The following is a 19487-nucleotide window of genomic DNA, read 5'->3' as shown; positions in this document are numbered from 1 at the left end:
TTTCATTAAAAAATCTCACTGATCCAGAACTTATGAAGAGTAATTTATATTCATGTATAACCTGGGATTTTATATTGTTGTAAAAGCTCAAAGCATCACCAAATCTTGAGCTCTGAGACAAACACTATTATCAGGCGACACGGCACGTGTGATCAGATCATCTTTGGGTGTGTTGTGACTGCAGAATGTTCAGTTTTGATTCTTCACTATTGTTTACTGACGTTCAGGGATATAGGAGGGTTCATATTGTGTATGAATCACACTGCTGATGTACGTTGATGTCATTAATGGATATCGGTGTGTTTTCTCGTGACTTTGAACAGGACAAGCTGGTATTGTCCTCCCAGTGAAGCATTTGTACTAATAGTTTTTGTTTGAACGCACAAGTTGAATAAATTATTCTTAAAATAACACCGTGTAATTGCAGACTCTCATGTTTTATTAAAACATTTCACGACACAATATACAAAAACACTGTACACAAAGACCCTGTACAAAACTATGTTCTTTCGAAACGTACAGATGTCAAATTATTACGTCTCACTTAAAGAACGAAAACAAACTGAACATAGTACAGTAGGCCTTTAACTGTAATCCAAAGCATCCATGATCCTGACTGGGCAAAAATCAAGCTTAAAGAAACTTAGGATCCATCTTCATTCCTATAGAAGAAAAAAAGCGTACTTTTATTGCTCTTTCCTCGGTCGTTCAGCATTCCACATCCTCTCAAACTGATAAGGCGATAGTAATCTTTGTTTTGAACAATGGGTTGTAAGGTTTCATTCTCAGTTCTAGAAAATGACATCCTGATTTCTAACCATCCAGTGGTCATGACGGTGGTACATTCAGCTTTTTTAAAAGGCCAGTGATGACAGCTAAATTTGTGACATCAAGTCAAAAACTTTTAAACAACTCCTCTAAACTCAAACAAACACAAGGTCAGTTTGTCCTGTCCCATGAGTCTAGTCTCAGAGCACACTTGACCAGTTTTTCAGGTCTAGGACTGAAGGGTTTCTGTGAAAGTCCCTTCTTTTTGTGTCCTTCTGTAATTAGACTGTTGAATTGCTGTGTCAAACCACTGAGGCATTGAGTAACTAAACTTAGCCAGAACGTCTTAAAGAAACGGAAATAAAGCCAATTTGCACTTCCATAACAGCTGCAGTGAGACATCTCCGTTCACTTTTTCATCTTCATATCAGCCTCAATGGCACTGCGACGCCCTCTGGTGCCTCCATCCTGGAAGAGCAGAGAAGCAGGAGGCTGTGAGAAAATGCAAACAGCCTGTCATCCACTGCCCTAACACACCAGACCATCAGTGAGAGAAACTAACTAGCTTTGACCTGAGAACAGGAAGTGTGCATGTGTTATCACTAGAACGAGCCATTCATCTCAAAGAGACGGTGACATCAGAACTGTGCAATACATAGTTAAGAAATTGAAGAGTACAAGCTAGAAAATAAAAAAAAACCCAGTGAAAGAGCATTAAAAATGTGGTGTTCAGGAGTAAATGAGTTAATAGTTAAAGCTGCTCATGGAAGAGTTGTGTTAGATGATTCTTGGAGATAAATAAAAACCATTTAAAAGGTAAGTTCTGGAAGAGCAGAGAAGCAGGAGGCTGTGAGAAAATGCAAACAGCCTGTCATCCCCTGCCCTAACACACCAGACCATCAGTGAGAGAAACTAACTAGCTTTGACCTGAGAACAGGAAGTGTGCATGTGTTATCACTAGAACGAGCCATTCATCTTAAAGAGACGGTGACATCAGAACTGTGCAATACATAGTTAAGAAATTGAAGAGTACAAGCTAGAAAAGAAAAAAAAAAACAGTGAAAGAGCATTAAAAATGTGGTGTTCAGGAGTAAATGAGTTAATAGTTAAAGCTGCTCATGGAAGAGTTGTGTTAGATGATTCTTGGAGATAAATAAAAACCATTTAAAAGGTAAGTTCAAGCAAAAATAAAAAAGTAAAATGAAAAAAATATATATTTATACTACCACTCTAAAGTGTTTTTAAAAAACTATGCTCACCAAGACTGCATTTAATTGATAAAAAAGACAGTAAAAACAGTTATACTGAGAAGGATTCCATTTCAAATAACAGTTTTGTATTTGAATATATTGTAAAATGTATTTATTCCTGTGATGCAAAGCTGAATTTTCAGCATCATTACTCCAGTCTTCAGTGTCACATGATCCTTCAGAAATCATGCTAATATGCTGAAAAATATTGTTGTGGAAACTGATGCATTTAATTCAGGATTCTTTGATTAATAGAAAGTTCAAAAGAAAAACACTTATTTGAAAACAATCTTTTGTAACATTAAAATATCTTTAGTGTCACTTTTGAGCAATTTAATGCATCCTTGCTGAATAAAGGTTTTCGTTTGAAAAAAAAAAAAACTTAGTAGAGAATACATTAGGGTTAATAAATTGTCTCAATTTTTATTTCTTAAAGGGGTCATATGATGCTGCTAAAAATAACATTATTTTGTGTATTTGGTGTAATGAAATGTGTTTATGCTGTTTAAGGTTAAAAAAAAAACATTATTTTCCACATACTGTACATTATTGTTTCTCCTCTATGCCCCGCCTTTTTGAAACGCGTCGATTTTTACAAAGCTCATCGGTCTGAAAAAGCGAGGTGTGCTGTGATTGGCCAGCTATCCAGTGCGTTGTGATTGGCCGAATACCTCAAGCGTGAGACGGAAATGTTACACCCCTCACCATACTGTTGATGCCGTCTCCCGGAGCGACAAGACAAAAAACATGAAAACCCATTATAAACATGGCATTCGTTGCATCCAGTGGGGACATAACTAAGGATTATAATGTCTTATACTGTCTTTTTACGCGTTGCATCACGCCACGTAAACATAAAACCATGTCTGCATTTGTGATCCCTAGCGTGAGCCGCGGCTTAGCGTGAGCTGAGGCCGGGCCAGAGTGAGCAGAGGCGGCGGGGTTGAGAATGGCGCGGCCAGCGGATCCGACGAAGGAGCCGCGGCTTAGCGTGAGCTGAGGCCGGGCTAGAGTGAGCAGAGGCAGCGGGGTTGAGAACGGCGCGGCCGGCGGATCCGACGAAGGAGCGGCAACCACATGTGACGACCCCGGGCCGGACTCCGCTTCGTCCACGGTGAAAGCTGATCCGGCGATCCACAGCACTAAGTTGATGTATTCCCTCAGCGACCAGCACAGATCAGCTCTAGGCATGACGAAGCGGATATCGTCCTCTTTTGGAAGACCAAACAAAGTAGTTTCGCTGTCACAACGAAGCACACAGCGGGGTTCTCAACCCCGCTGCCTCTTCAGGACATGGCGGCAGCGTCAACAACAATACTACAGAGAGAATAAAAGTTACGCCTTCTTTCTTTGCGTGAACATTTGGGCGGCGTTATGCAAATCTTCCCACATAGTGAGGTAGATATGTGGGGGCGTGTTAGAACGAGCCGTTTTAGGTAGGCTGGTTAACTCTTAACTTTAATAAAGAATATCTCTTTGGATTTGAGACTTTAGTCTTTGCAACTTTACAGATCTTCTTTATGCACCAAGAGCTTGTAACACTCCAAAGAGAAAGGAAAAATTGAAATCGAATCATATGACCCCTTTAATGGATTATTCTGCTAAACATATCATGAAGCTCACAACCTTTTAGCATACAAACCTGGATATGTTCATAACAACATGGACCAAATTCAATCCTGGTGCAAGCGATCAGCTCTAACCAAACAGAGAACTGTGTCACAGAATACATGTGTATGTTTGTGTTCGGTAAGGGGGGACAGGAAATAACTTGTGATCTTCAACCTGGATACTTACAAAGAGAGAGAGAAGGAAAGCAGGAGAGGCCATGGATAGGCTGTCCTGTAGAAGGACAAACAGCACAGTGAGAAAAAGAGAGTTCACTATTTAAAACCTATTCTAGAAATAGCCAGAGAGACAGACATGTACAACAGAGCAAAAGCAGGTGTTATGGGAGCAAACGCCAGGTATACTAATCTAAAACCCTGAGCATAAGATGGAAAGCATCAGAGACATGTGCAGAGACTAGAATGACCAGATGTTTTATGAGCCATATCGCTTTGTATATCATCCTGATGGACTTACATTCACTTGTCCCATTAATTAGTCTTAACTTTAGTTTGGTTGCTATAAATAAACATTTTATACAGACAATGCAGTGATTTGATGTAGCCTTTAAAGGGTTAGTTCACCCAAAAATGAAAATTCTGTCATTAATTACTCACCCTCATGTCGTTTCAAACCCGTAAGACCTTCGTTCATCTTCGGAACACAAATTAAGATATTTTTGATGGAATCTGAGAGCTGTCTGACCCTGCATAGACAGCAACGCAACTGAAATGTTCCCAAGTCCAGAAACGTAGCAAGGAGATCTGTAAAATAATCCATGTGACATCAGGGGTTCAACCGTAATTTTACGAAGCTACGAGAATACTTTTTGTGCACAAAAGAAAAAAAAAAAAAAAAAACTTTATTCAACAATTCGTCTCCTCCGCATCACCCTGTAGCGCCATTTTGGAGAATATCAGCTGGACGTAAACAGCGTATGTAATCACAACAACAAACAGATCTGGCGTGACATTGAGTAATTAATGACAGAATTTTCATTTTTGGGTGAACTATCCCTTTAATGACAAGAGTGGATGGGATATCTGTTGTGTTCCCTTTAAAATATGAAGATATAAGATGCAAACATCTGTCATGCATGTGCAAAATGATTGACAAAAGCTTTTAAGTAGAAACAGATGCTCTTATTTTATTGTTCTGACAATAAAATCTGAAAGAAGTGAATTTAATATACTTTTAATAACAAACCTACTCATGATATTAATTATTCATTTTCATTTACACATTTAGCAGACTCACTCTTTTTAATCTGGCTAACAATTTACATTGCCAGTCATCTTAAAAACATCTTACGATGACTTCAGGTCAACAAAACATTTGCTTTCCATTGGACTTTGTTTCCAGGTGGTTGTGAATTCAAACAAAAACATGAACTTTTACAGCGGGATGGATTTGAACTCAGGTCTCCCGCATATAAAACATGTTGGAGGATGGAGCAGTTTTCTATCATGGTCATCTGGTCACCCTAGAAAGCTTCTCTGCATGTAGACACACGGCTGAGAAAGAAAAGGAGGATGGAATCAAGATGGAAAACGGAGAATCCTAAGAATGTAGATACTAAAGGGAGGATTTGAGGGGTTGATGAGTAACAGAGAGAGATGTGTATATATGTGTTAGCCGGATGAAGATTAAGGTGTTCATGTATGTGTGAGTGTGTTGTAACCGTTTCCATGACAACCGCAGCACTCCAACATAAACTCAAATAGATGGTGATGAAATGAGTGTCCAGTCATTTGAATGATCTCAGTCACACAGCAAAGAGCTCAGTGTGAATGCATCACTGAGACTGAAACCATGCAAACAAAATAATAAATTAAAAAAACTTGCTTAACTTTGGTCTGGTGTGTGTTAAAAAATAAAAATGGCACACAGATTCAACAAAAGAAGACATCAAGAGGCTATTTAACCCAACACTTACACCACATACACAAATACATTGTTTACATGTTTACAATAATCACATTTCTATCCTGTCTATAATAAGGTGATATACACTACTGTTCAAATGTTTGGGGCCAGTAAGATTTTTTTCTAAGAAATTAATATTTTTATTTAGCAAAAGTAATGACATCTATAATGCTGCAACAGATTTCTATTTAAAATTAATGCTGTTTGAACTTTCTGTTCATCAAATAATCCTGAAAAAAAAAATCCTAAAACATCACCGTTTCCAGAAAAAGTATTAAGCAAATGTTTTCAACATTGATAATAATAAAAAGTGTTTCTTGAGCACCAAATCAGCATATTAGAATGATTTCTGAAGGATCATGTGACACTGAAGACTGGAGTAATGATGCTGAAAATTAAGCTTTGCATCACAGGAATAAAATACATTTTACAATATATTAAAATGAAAAACAGCTATTTCAAATTATAATACTATTTCACGATTTTAAAATATTTTTCTAGCATTTTTGATAAAATAAATGCAGCCTTCGTGAGCATAAGAAATGTGTTTCAAAAACATAAAAAAAAACAAACAACTTACTGACCCTAAACTTTTGAACGGTATTTTGCATGTATCTATCTATCTATCTATCTATATGTATATATATATATATATATATATACACACACACACACACACACACACACACACACTTAGAAAGCAGACAGACAGATAGATGGATAAACAGATATTCCGCCACATTTCTGAAAATGTTACATCATTCTGCGTATAACCACACTTGTGATACAATCATTTACAGAACAACTAAGCCACAAATATGGTGCCATGTGGAAACCTGGAAGAGAAACTCGAGTGTTAGACTCACGGTGTTTGTGCATGGGTTAGTACAGAAGTCATCTCACCTGCAGTGCCCTTGATTCTCACCTGCGAGTGCATGTTTGTGTGTGTACAGCACTGACCTTCTCATAAGTGTCTTGTTTGGAGTTGTTCCTTTTCCATCTGGCTGGTGGTTCTGGCTCTAAATGAGGGTCTTTGTGTGCAGGACTCAGGGTCTACATACGAGACTGTGTGTTAGTGCAAGTAACGCTAACCTTACTGTCAGGGACTTCAGCAGTTCACTCGTGTGTGTGTAAGGGACATAAAGTCTTTTATTTGGGTCCTATCAAGAAGGGGTTTCATGTGGAGCGTGTGGAAACCAAATCGCTTCTGGATCAATCTTACGAAAACATGACCAGCCCCATTTCTGCCCAAAACAAAAAAAGGTACAGTGCATTCTGAAAGAATCAATAACTTGCAATTCTTGTGTGTAGCACCTTTAAAAAGTTTTTTTTTTCACATCCATCCACACTCCATAGTCCATAAAGATGCCTTTTTGAAATGCATTTTATTTCAGATGCATGCGATATTTCATTTTTTTTTTCGTTTTAATAAATGTGCTAAGACAAGTCTGTTACAAGTCTGTTTTTAACTTTGTCATTATTGGGTATGGATTGTAGATTGCTGTGAAATGATTTGCATTTTAGCATAAGGCTGCCACATAATAATATGTGAAAAAAATGAAGGGGTCTGAATACTTTCTAAATGCACTGTATTTTATATTTGCCATAAAGAAACAGAACCATTTTCATGACAATTAAACATCTGGTTCTTATTTCGTGCTTCTCATTTTGGGGTGATATATGAAATATGAAGTTTTTGACAGGTTTTGTGAAATTCACCATACAAGGTTTGCATTTCTGAGTTTGTACAGAAAGTATTTGGACAGTGAAACTTTTTCCTGCATTTCAGCATTTTTGGATTTTAAATAAAACTTAGCTCAGGGACTGAGTGCTGAAACGACACTGATTGCAGCCATCCCATTAAGAGCTAGAAAATCAATTTGTGCAGATTACCTGTGAGTATTACAACAACGTCATGGGCAGCTCGTGGTCGCAAATCCATTTTGTGTGTATTGACAGCCATTAAGTCTGCAGGCTAAAGACATTACGAGTTATATTTCCTGATGATGCATCAGTTTGTGCTTTCCCATTCAATCTCAGATGGACTGAAATCAGGTCAGTTTGCAGGTACTGGCTGTTTGGTGCCATTGCAAGCCGATAGTTTGAGGCAAATGGTTTTAAAACTATGTTTTCAGGACACTTTTGAATTAATGCTGCTTCAACAGAGACAGAATTAAGAGCCAATCCCACAGCGTTTTCCTCACAGATAAAGCTCCATGCTGTGGTGCACAGGAAGCTGTTTTTCTACTTTCCTTTCTATGACTCCGAGCTCGCTCTTCCTAAACCGTTTCACTGTCCACAACACTTCACTTCAGATGTCTACAGACTCTTTGATGTACTTTGATGTCCCGTCCTTGAGACATTTGAAGCTTCTAGCCTGCTCTCTGAAAAACATCTCAGCCTATATCCTGGAAAAGGATCAAGTATCTTGATTTGTTCTAGAGATGCTATTTTTATTCATAAATGCACATGCTGTTCACTCAACAATCCAGTGTTGTTATTGCCAACTAAAACTGAAATTATTAAAAATAATTTTAGAGAATTTAAATAAAGATGTAATAAAATATAAATATTAGATTACAAAATATACATTTAAATATATTATTTAAAAAAAAATTAAAACTACTAAAAATGGCTAAAACTAATGAAAAATATATATGAAATATAATAAAATATTAAATATTAATAACTATAGCAGTATATAATGTTAAAATAACTGTCTTAAATATATTTTAATGTGTTCCTGCTTCTTTAAGCTCTCTTTTGTCTCACTGAAGGATCTGCTCTAATACATCAATATAAGTTTGTCTATTAAATGTCACTGGCCAAATAATTAGCAGCGAAAGCGTTGTGATTATGTCTCCTTATAGTGCTCACTGTGTGTGTGTGTCTGTGTGTGTGATGATATTCCTCCAACCTTCTCCACAGCGTCGTTTCCACTTGTGGTTTGTGTGTTTGTGACTATGCATGTGTGTCCCTAACCTTCTCATTGGGGTCTTGTTTGCGGTTGGCCTCCCTTCCGCGCAGGCTCTTGGTGCTGATGCCTGATTCTGATGTTTGCATGATCAGCTGAGTGGCCAAGAACTGCTGGATCTGTTCCAGAACGTCCCTCTGCATCTCCAGGGCCATGTGGTAGACGTCATGATCCGAGCTGTTATACATCACCGCGTTCTGGAACATCAGCATGATGTCACGCTGGAACTCCGCCGTCGTGCGGATCTGCCCAGACTCGATGTTCTTTTTGATGGCTGATAGGTCCATCGGTCTGAGGAGGTGGAGATTTCAGAGATGACATCTTGGATGGTCTTAGGGTGAATACATTTTCTGCAAATTTTCATTTTCAGGTGAACTATTCCCTTAATAATTTATTAGTAAATAAACATTAAGATCAATAAATGCTAACTAATGTTTAGGGCCCTATGAAATCCATTTTATTTTTCCCAAATTCTCAAATTTTTTGTTTAAATTTTTTTGGATTACATTGCTTTCTGTTTTAATTTTTCATTAAATTAAGTATTAGTAATTTTAGTAATTAAAAAGCATGTCTATTCCCTTGAAATCATGAAACTTATACTATGTAACAACAATCTATTAAAATTTTAACCAAAATGACATTTTTAGGGCCCTATAAAATGTTTTATTTTTCACAAATTCCAAGGTTTCTGTTTAAATTTTTCCAGATTTCATTTTAATAATTTAAATACATGTTAATAAACAAAAAGTATGCCAAATTAATTTCATTCATGAAACTTTAAAATTTTAATTATTTATTACAATTTGTAGAATAATAGGGCCCTATGAACCGTTTTATTAATTTCAGAAATTCTGTGTTGTCTCTTAATTTTTCTGGATTTATGATTTAATACGACTTTTATTATATTATTAATATTCACAGATACTTGTCCATATCTTGATTTGGTTAATTGTACTCATATACTTTTGATTTATTCACCCAAAATTTATAATTCGGTGTTATACAGTAAATTCCATTTTTATGACTGGATTCTATGATTATGTTCACATTTTCTGCATCACAGAAATCACAGGGCCCTACATACTTAAAAGAATAAGAGGGTCTCATCTTGATACCTGTGTACGATGCTGTGATAACCAGGGGCGATGTCATCAGACACAGGTTGCAGAAACACACTTGCATACCTGAAACACAAAACAATAAATGACAAACATATACAACACATTTCTGTCTGCAGATCGGTGCTCATTACACAACAGCAGCTGAGGTAAGTATGAATGAGAAGCTCACCTGTGATTGGCTGCTGCCCGCCACACCAGCATGATGGCTTTCTTCCAGATCTTCTGAGCCTGCAAGGCCTCTTGATCTTCACTACACATGGAGCTGAGAGAGAGAGTTGTTAAAGGCAGACGAAAGATTAAAACACACATAATACACGCTAACACACAAACATACACAGAGGCACTCACAACTGTCTAATTTGCTGTAAAGTTGCTTTGCAACGATTTGTATCGTGAAAATCGCTATACAAATAAACTTGAATTGAATTTAACTGAATAGAGTTACTAATTCATCCTTCAATTCAATCTGTGAGAGAAATGCAGGGGGTTTGTGAAAAGTGTAAAATTAAAATAATTTTAAAATAAAAAACCCACTTTATTTGCTTACCTGTATGTCATGTAACCATTAACCAACATCAGAGAACCAAGAACATTTGAATTTATTGTTAAATTACTAAAATCTTAGAGGTATTTCAAAAATATTTCTGGGTTAAATGGGTTAAAAGTGTAGTTTACCCAAAACTGAAAATTCTGTTATAATGTCTTCATCCTAATTATTTGACTCTTGATCTTCTACAGAAAAAAAGTAGATTTTTGCAGAATGTCTCATTTATTTTGTTACTGAATCATTTTCTTCCCATTCGACTCAAATCTCATTTGCATTCACAGCCATTTAAATATAGCATGTCAAGACACTTCAGACCAGGTTTGATGCCCAAATCTGTGGCAATGTGTCTTGTCATACCATATTTGAATGCAAATAAGATTCAGGATTTCAGTCAAAGGTATCATTTTTAGTAAATAACTTACATTTTGGTCTTCACTCATTTAAGCTATCTTATGACTTCATAATACTTGTGCATGTGTCTTATAGACTTTACAAACTTTTATTGTGCTTTTTGTCATTTTTTGAGGTCATCTGTCTTTGCTCATTCACTTTCTAGAAAAAGACGTTTCCTTTTAACATTTTATGCTTTTATCTGACGATATAATCATAAGTGATTTATAGTGGACTAAGCTAAAAAACTTTTTTTCCCCAAAAATATGATATGAAAACATGTTAACATTGTGAAATATTATTACAATTTAAAATGACTATTAGCTGATACCTTTGTGTCTTTCGCCGAGGCTGAGCTATCCTCGGAGTCCAGACAGGGCATCACGGTCTCTGGCTGAACCCAGTCTTCCCCCTCACACTTCACGGCCGGACTCGGGGTTCTGTTCTCCTGCTGCGTTTCCTCCATCCCTCCTTCTCCCTCTCCTTGCCTCTCGCCCTCCGTCTTAACCTCAGAGTCCTGGCTCTGCTCTGTGTCAGGGGCGGCAGGCACCACAGTGTCCCCTGTCACTACGTCAACCGCTTCGGTTTCTGTAGCCTCCTCTACCAGAACCTCCATTTCTCCCTGCACACCCGCGGGGTCAGGGCAGCTCTGTGTGACCGCTGGGGCAGGACTCTGCTGGACGATGGGCTCTGGTTCAGCTGCCTTAAAGGTCTGTGACTCCCAAGGGCTGGTGATGGGGTGGCCCCCGACCGCTGGGTCCTCACAGAGAGAGAGAGCCGCCTCCACCGCGGCTGCGTCCAAAGCCTCCACGGGATCATCCACCTGAGACAGAAGTATTTGTATACTTCATTTCAGATTTGGCAACAGAAAGGAAAAGCTTTTGAACTATTTTCTGTTTTAAGAGTTTATTAAAAAAACGGAGGGAATCATGAAAGCGCTTGGTGGGTCAGAGAGTCAAATGGAACCCACTGACGTCCATGGTATTTTTTTTCCATACTAAAGAAGTAAATGGCTACCGTCAACTGTTTAATTAGCAACATTCTTCAGAATATCTTCTTTTGTGCTCAACAGAAGAAAGAAACTCGTACAGGTTTGGAACAACTTGAGGGTAAGTAAATGAGGACAGAATTTTCCTTTTTGGGTGAACTATCCCTTTAACACTACATGAAGTAGCAACCAATCGCATCATCACAACTGTCCACAGGTGGTTGTATGCGTGTCTGTGTGTGTATACCTTCTCCTCTATGATTGCAATGATGTCTCCCACTGTCTCCAAGTCCAGTTCGTGTGCCATGTATGACACCGACACCACTGTGTCCTCCTCCACCAGCTCTGCCTCTTTCCCCTCCACCTCCGCCGGCGTGGACGACCCTGCCATTACTGCTTCTGCTCCAGAACCTTCAGCAACGGCTGCAGCTCCTACACACAACAAGAAACACATCACTTAGAGTACTCTTACTATGGTTCATCTCTTTCATAAGTGCTCTGAAGAAGTGATGACTCTTTTTAAGAGAAAATAACACAATGTTTTTAAAGGGATGGTAAACACAAAAATGAAAGTTCTGTCAACGTTTACTCACCCTTACCCTTGATCCAAACCAGTATAAGTTTCTTTCTTCCGTCGAACACAAAAGAAGATATTTTGAAGAATGTTGGTAACCAAACAGTTTACGGTAAGCCACTGACTTCCACAGTATTGAAAAAAAAAAACTATGGAGGTGAATGTCCACCTGTAGCCATTGATTTGCATAGTATGTAAAAAAATAGTATGGAAGTCAATGGCTACTGTTAACTGTTTGTTACCAACATTCCACAAAATATTTCTTTTGAATTCAATAGAAGAAAATAACTTTGGAAAAACTGGAGGGAGTAAATGATGACAGAACTTTCATTTTTTGGTGAACCCTTTAAAGGCTGAATTTGGCCTTTGTGGTCAGTGCCATTTCTTTGAAAGAAATTATTACTTTTATTTAGCAAAGATGCATTACATTGATCAAAATTGACAAATACATTTATAATGTAACAAAATATTTCTATTTCAAATGAATGCTGTTTATTTTTTTATTTTTTTTTACATTTTATTTATCAAAGAATCCTGAAAAAAAGAAGAAAAAATAATATATAACTTTAATATGAACATTGATAATAAGAAATAAGAGCAGCAAATCAGAATATTAGAATGATTTCTGAAGGATCATGCGACACTGAAGACTGGAGTAATGATTAGGCCTGTCACGATAACAACTTTTTGTTGTGCGATATATTGCCCCAGAAATAATTGCGATAAGCGATATTATTGTCATTCTAAAGACCATTTTATGCCACTGAATATATAATCATAATGTAACAGCATAATGAAACCTTTTTTTGTAGAAGCATCTTTACGTTATGTACGAGAAGCTGCAAAAGACACAGGCGCAAGTGGAATGTACAAAACATGGTGACATTAATTTTTAAGTAAATATAATGGGCGATATATTGCGTCACCAAAAATTATTGAGGTCATGTACATATATTGCGCGATAAGTTGATATATTGATTATTGCGACAGGCCTAGTAATGATGCTGAAAATTCAGCTTTGCATCAAAGGAATAAATTACATTTAAAATTACAATAACATGGAAAACAGTTTTGTGTTGTGATGAAGTTTCACAGCATTACTTTTTCTTCCTGTATTTTGATTAAATAAATGCAGCATTGGTGAGCATAAGAGACTTCTTTCATAACATTAAAAAAAATCTTGCTGACCACAAACTTTGTTTGTATTAACTGTTATTCTAAAATATAATCCAAGAACTCTAGCGCTGTCAGTGCAGTCTGAGTGATTTGTGATTGGATGAAGATGATGGGATGAACTACACATCACATGACACAAACAGACTGGCTGAGCAAAAACAAACTGACCGTTAAGGGCTGTCAATTTTTTTTTCGAATTTCGAGTATTCATTCAATTTAAAATAAAAATCCACATTTGAATGCAAAAACGTTGCAGCCTTATCAGTGGCGCACGAGATGCGATGACTATGTAAGTGTAGTTGCATTATAATGTTTTTGTTAGCTTATCCAGTTGAAGCCACTAGATGCAGCGCTGCTACGTTGTTCATTAAAAATATTGCGGAAAAAGAGAACATCAATGCGGAGAAGATCTTGTTTACGTCAAAACTGAAACCAAGTCGTTTACACAGAACGCATATTTCGCGCATTTTCTAGAAGGACATCTATCAGCGTTGCACTTGAGTCTCGCAGAAACGAGCCGCATGTTTAGAAAGCCATGTAAAATTAATGCAAGTTTAACTTAGAAAAAAACATATAATCGAGACTTTATGGCAGGTTTTTCCCCCATACCACTGCATCTCATGTTTTTAAATGAAAAACTTACTGTGTGATTGGCTTTCTGCCCTTTGTATTAAACTATGCATACATACATGATGCTGTTTTGTTTATAGTTGTTTAAGCAACTTAATTAATTATATATGGTTTATAAACATTATTTTAAACATTATGCACTTTTTTCACAGATAGTCATGTTATCTTACTGAATAAACGTGCATTAGTAATATTTTGATCGATGCGCCCTCTTGTGGCCTCAGGAGAGAAGCCAAAAGCTTTTCTTCACCCTAACTGAAATTATGCATTTTAAATTCAAATATAATTCGAATTTTGATAATATTTAAGTACAAAATTCGAATTTAGTTTTTCAGACATTTTGACAGCCCTACTGACCGTTCTACAGAGAGTGCTGAAGGGAGGAAAACATAAGAGATCAGAGACCTGTTTTGGGCACAGAGAGGTGGTCCAGGGTTGGGGGGACCACTGTGGGGGGCTTAGGGGGATCAGCACTGACAGGTTGCTGCACTGGGGTGGCACTCTCCAACAGACGAGATAACGTAGGAGCATCTGACACAGAGAGACACACATATAGCGCTACAAACACACACACTAAAGCACACAGCTACTCTCACAATAATCAAACTACACAGTAATAATGTAATACAGAGAGCAGGAAATCTAAAAGTTGCATGCAGGACGCATGGTAAAAATGCAAAAGAATAGCCAAACCAAAGCAAACAGCATAACTCAAAATTCAGTTTGTTCAATGACACAGAAAATGTTTAACGTTGAAGAGAAGACATTCAAAGCACACATTTAAAACAAACAGAAAGAAGAGTGTCTGTGTTTACCGGCTGTAATGTCTTGAATAGCAGGCAGAGCGGTTGCAGCAGTGTGAAGCTCAATTCCATGAGATCCATTACTCAAACCTGTGGCCACGTCCCCTTCAACCACCTGCCCGGTACATACACACCCAGAACAATTTTATCTCCACTTTCTTTTAATGATAGTTAAGGTTTCTTGCACCAAAAACAATCATAGGTTCATTTCTAATCTACACTGGGTTATTACCGTTAACTAAAACGAACACTATTTGTAAAACATTTTTGTTAATTGAAATTAAGCTGAAATAAAACAAAAAAATACATATTAAATGAAAAACCTTACATGAAAAATCAAAATCTTGCCTAATTAATATGAGAAAAATACTAATAAAACAACTAATAAATATGAGAAAAGAGCATAAGAACATTACTACAAAATTAAAATGAAAACATAAAATACAAAAATATATTAATATAAAAATATGAAAATCTATAAAAGTACATACATAATACTAAAACATCACTATAAGACCTGCTTTCTGCCTCATATTGGTAAACAAGCGGTTTTGTCACAGCACCTCTAAAAATGCTGTTCACATAAACGCAGGGCAAAGGAATCACACAAAATACTGTCTAGTGAATGTTTACATAGAAAAACAATTGAAAAGCAGCATAGCACAATGTAAAAAAAGAGGTGTAAATAGCCCCTAAAACTTTTAATATATTTTGATTGGTTAACATTTTTGCACGTGAAATGAGTACTAAAATCTTGGCCCTTGTTAAAATGCTGAATACTCAATGCAAATCTTTGTTGTTAAATGTTAATGTGCTAATCTTTGTGATGTCAATATCATAATTTCTGATTGTCCATATTTGCAGTTTAATTAGTATAAATGGGCTGGCCTGAAGAGGGAGCTTTACATTGTGAATGTTAGAGTATGTTGACTACCATGAAATCTTTCTGGGTTCTGCTGACTTTATTTATAGGACAATATAAAGTAGACATGAATGTAGGGTTGAGAAATGGAAAATGGGTCTGGGACATTACACAGGCAAAATCCTGTTTGCTGTAACATGCCCTTAAAGCCAAAGGCTTAAACTTTGAATACTTTAAAGTATCCCCCACTCACCAGTCTAGAGCTGGCAGCGATGAGACTGCCCTTCTTCAGCAGTTCAGACAGCAGCGGGGAGGGAGGTGGTGTGGCTTTCGGGGCAAGGTGCTTCTTCTGCGGAGAGTCATCTACCAGAGGGCCCAGACCTGATTCTTTAGGCCCTGGACCCGTGACCTCTGACACAGGCATGAAGACGGTCAATCCTTGAGCCTACACGCAGAAATCATGAGTTTTACCTCTTAGAGTCGGCTTTAAGTTAGAGACCTACACTCCGGTTGGGAGTACCGCGGGACACAGCGCAACAGGGTGCGACACGGGACAACTCTTGATGGGCGAGTGCAGGTGCGGGCGAGAAGAGATTGTGTGTGTGCGGGATGCGGGAGAATAAAATGATTCAAGGGACTCCCACAAAATAGAAATATCTAAACATAAAATGTCTAAAATCATAAATTGTTATTTATCTGTTGCACAAAAGCAAAAAGAACTATTAACATTAAAATTATTAACATGCACAAGCTAGGCAGAGTTTCTATTTATAACACGTGTTTAAAGCGTTGCGCAATGTAGTCAATCACAGACATAGCTGTTGATTTCTGGAACGCAATGGCCAATCAGAGGTGATTAAGTTAGTTAGAATCCACTCACAGCAGTGCTGAAATTGCGTGCTCACGAATCCTCCCATTTTAACACACTAAGTGTAGACATTGTGAAAGATTCATTGCGCATATATTCATTGTGTTATAACAGAGCTTTATGAGATCGCGATGAACTGAGATGTCAGCTTTTAGTGATAATCAAGGGAGCGCTGTTTGCTGGCATTCTGACATGCCAAACCATGCACGCAGCAGCAGATGCCTGCTTTTCTGTTAAAAATAAGTGGTTTGTGAATGTTGATATTTAGCATAAATGACAAATATTTTATTGGAATTGTTTATGCTGGGATGTTATGGAGCTTAGAAGATGTTACAGAACCATTTCATGTAAATTTCTTCGATGTACTGAAAAAAATCTATAGATTACTTTTATGCGGGCTTTTGCGGGCAGGAGCGGGACAAAACATGAATGTCGCGGGCGGGAGCGGGACAAGATAACATATATTTCTGTGGGAGCGGGCAGGCGCGGGACAGAATCTTGCGGCTGCGGAACTGAAAAATCCATCCCGCGCAGGGTCTCTACTTTAAGTTTAAATGGTAATAAAAAAGAGGCAGGAATTCACCGTGGGATTGGCACAGGATTCGTCCGTCATTGGCTGCAATGTGTCTGGCTGCGAGACGTCCATGCAGGCAGAACTAGCAATGGGTGGAGAACGTACAGTCACGCTGGGAACTCTCTTTGGTGTGTTTTTAGCTGCCTGGCGAACTGGAAAGAAAGAGAAAAAAAATCATCATTATGCAAAATAAACATTTCACTGCCAGAAATAAGTACTGCCAAAGTAATAAAAACAGAAATGTCCTAGTATTTAAAATGTAATATATTTGCAATAAGATGCATGTTAAACTAATATTAAAATTTGCAAGTACATCAGCAATATGTTACACTGTTAAGTTAATATAATTTTAAAAAATTGTTTCTTTTGTGGAGGCATTAACTTTTGAAAGTGCTGAGTGAATGTAAATCTCACCCTGATATGCTGCCTCAGTCGCCTTCTTCTTCTGCTCAGCCTCCTCTTCTTCCTGCTTCCTCTTTCTGACAAGCATGAGAACACACACAATCTTATAATGACACATACACAATGGCAGGTTTTTTACAGAATTTTTATGTTTGATATATGTTTGGAAGATTATGAGTAATAAAATGTTTTGTCTGTGTTCAGGTTTGACTAATCATAATGCAAAAACTGACAACTTTAATTTTTTTTTTAATTAACACTAAAAAAAAGTTAACAGTCGTCAGTAATAGTCACTGATATCTAAATATATATCCAAATGCAACAACTAATAAAAGTAATTATGTCTGAAAACACACACACACACACACACACATATATACGACATATATATAAGGAATATAATAATAATTCATAAAAATATTTTTATACGATTACCGCCATTTCTCAGAGGGTTTAACCTAATGTGAAATAATGCTTGTTAAGTGAAATCACTACAAGAGTGGTTAAAACTACATTATATTGGGAGACATGTCAGAAAAAGAAAGGCCAATAACATGACAGAAAAACAGTAGAGAATTGTCTTACAGCTCTATATCTGCCCACAGCTCCTCCAGTTTAGGGTCCATATGACCTGCCTGGATCAAATCCACCTCTTTCTTCAGTTTCCTGAAGGGAAAGAACACATTTATCACATATGTGTGACAGATACAGACAGGGAGAGGGAGAAGTAGGTGGAGATGTACCTGTATTTATCCTGTGTGTCTTTGATCAGCCTCTTGAGTTCCTCAATCCTCTCTGACGTCAATCTACGCACAATCACGTCCTCAATGGTCTCGACCACCTCCCCTTTCTCACCCCGTTTACGTCTGCAGGGAGTGCACATGTCAAACTTACCAGTGAACTTGTGAACATACACTGAGATGGTTTAGGTTGCCATGATAACAATACTACTACAACATGCTAACTGGCTAAGATAATAGCCAGAATCTAATTACACAAACACTGTGCAAAAATCATAAAATGCTTTTTTCACATATTTACTGCTTTACATGCACAAATATAAATTACAACTTCTATGCTGATTATTATTTTTCATTGTCTACTCAGACCAGATTATTTGAGGATCGTAAAATTTTTCTCTTTCAGGTTTTGCAAGAACAACGGCAATATTTAATAAAGATGCTCAGCACAAATGTTTTAAGAACAAGAGAGAGAGAATTACTTACTTTGGGGCCTCTGTGGTTTCCAGCAGCTCAGAATATTGGGAGGCACAATGCTGCAGAGGTCATATTGACATGTTAAAACAAAAATCTCTAAGCAAATCACTAATACTAATAAAATCACTCACAGTCACTCATTTAAATTACCTTCTGGGAGAACCAGTCTGGGGGTCGTCCAGGTTCTGAGAATGGCTTGATGGCTCTGCTTACAGACACCCTGACAAAAAATATAACAGTGTATCATACACATTTAACAGTAACCCTTTATAAATAATTACATACACTGAAGAGTAACACATTGAATTTAATGTAAAATTTTTAAAGGGGTCATATGATGCTATTTTAAAGATCATTATTTTGTGTATTTGGTGTAACAGAATATGTGGACATGCTTTAATGTTCAAAAACATTATTTTTCAAATACTGTACATTATTGTAGGTCCTCTATGCCCCGCCTCTCTCAAACAAGTCGTTTTCAACAAAGCCCCCTCCTTCCGACAAGCGCAGTCTGCTCTGATTGGCCAGCTGACCCAGTGCATTGTGATTGGCCGAACACCACAAGCACGCGTCGGAAATGTAACGCCCCTTACCATAACCGCGAGCTTCAAGCTTTCAAAGTAAATATCAAGACAGTTAATAATGTCGTTAGTTTTACCATCAGTTAAAGCCCGAAAGGGCAACAGAGTCGCATGACAGACACAGTGATGAAGCTGGTATGTGTTTGCAGTACACAAGCCACGGTTAAGACAGCTGAAATCTGTCTTTCGCACTGACATGGCTGCATCAACACTACTGCTGTTCCTGGA

At 37.5% G+C, this 19487-nt stretch overlaps 1 protein-coding gene across 1 annotated transcript in view; it reads right to left on the bottom strand.

The window, feature by feature from the left end:
• Positions 1 to 318: 318 nt before the first annotated feature.
• LOC107731710 (bromodomain-containing protein 8-like) overlaps positions 319 to 19487 on the bottom strand; it is a 22605-nt gene continuing 3436 nt past the window's right edge. The window contains exons 3-18 of the mRNA XM_016542856.1: positions 18829 to 18898; positions 18688 to 18737; positions 18205 to 18327; positions 18047 to 18127; positions 17474 to 17538; positions 17069 to 17211; positions 15871 to 16062; positions 14768 to 14870; positions 14358 to 14483; positions 11820 to 12004; positions 10890 to 11407; positions 9817 to 9909; positions 9642 to 9710; positions 8535 to 8817; positions 6513 to 6605; positions 319 to 1236 (exon numbers count right to left, since the gene is read on the bottom strand). Of these exons, the coding sequence (XP_016398342.1) occupies positions 1177 to 1236; positions 6513 to 6605; positions 8535 to 8817; positions 9642 to 9710; positions 9817 to 9909; positions 10890 to 11407; positions 11820 to 12004; positions 14358 to 14483; positions 14768 to 14870; positions 15871 to 16062; positions 17069 to 17211; positions 17474 to 17538; positions 18047 to 18127; positions 18205 to 18327; positions 18688 to 18737; positions 18829 to 18898 (2254 nt within the window). The 3' untranslated portion in view covers positions 319 to 1176. The remainder of the gene's footprint in view (positions 1237 to 6512; positions 6606 to 8534; positions 8818 to 9641; positions 9711 to 9816; positions 9910 to 10889; positions 11408 to 11819; positions 12005 to 14357; positions 14484 to 14767; positions 14871 to 15870; positions 16063 to 17068; positions 17212 to 17473; positions 17539 to 18046; positions 18128 to 18204; positions 18328 to 18687; positions 18738 to 18828; positions 18899 to 19487) is intronic.

This window comes from Sinocyclocheilus rhinocerous, unplaced genomic scaffold (assembly GCF_001515625.1).
Source record: "Sinocyclocheilus rhinocerous isolate Xijiao unplaced genomic scaffold, SAMN03320098_v1.1 scaffold3446, whole genome shotgun sequence".
NCBI classification, from domain to species: Eukaryota; Metazoa; Chordata; class Actinopteri; order Cypriniformes; family Cyprinidae; genus Sinocyclocheilus; species Sinocyclocheilus rhinocerous.
The sequence above is the reverse complement of the archived record's forward strand: the minus strand, read 5'-3'. Positions and strand labels throughout refer to the sequence as shown.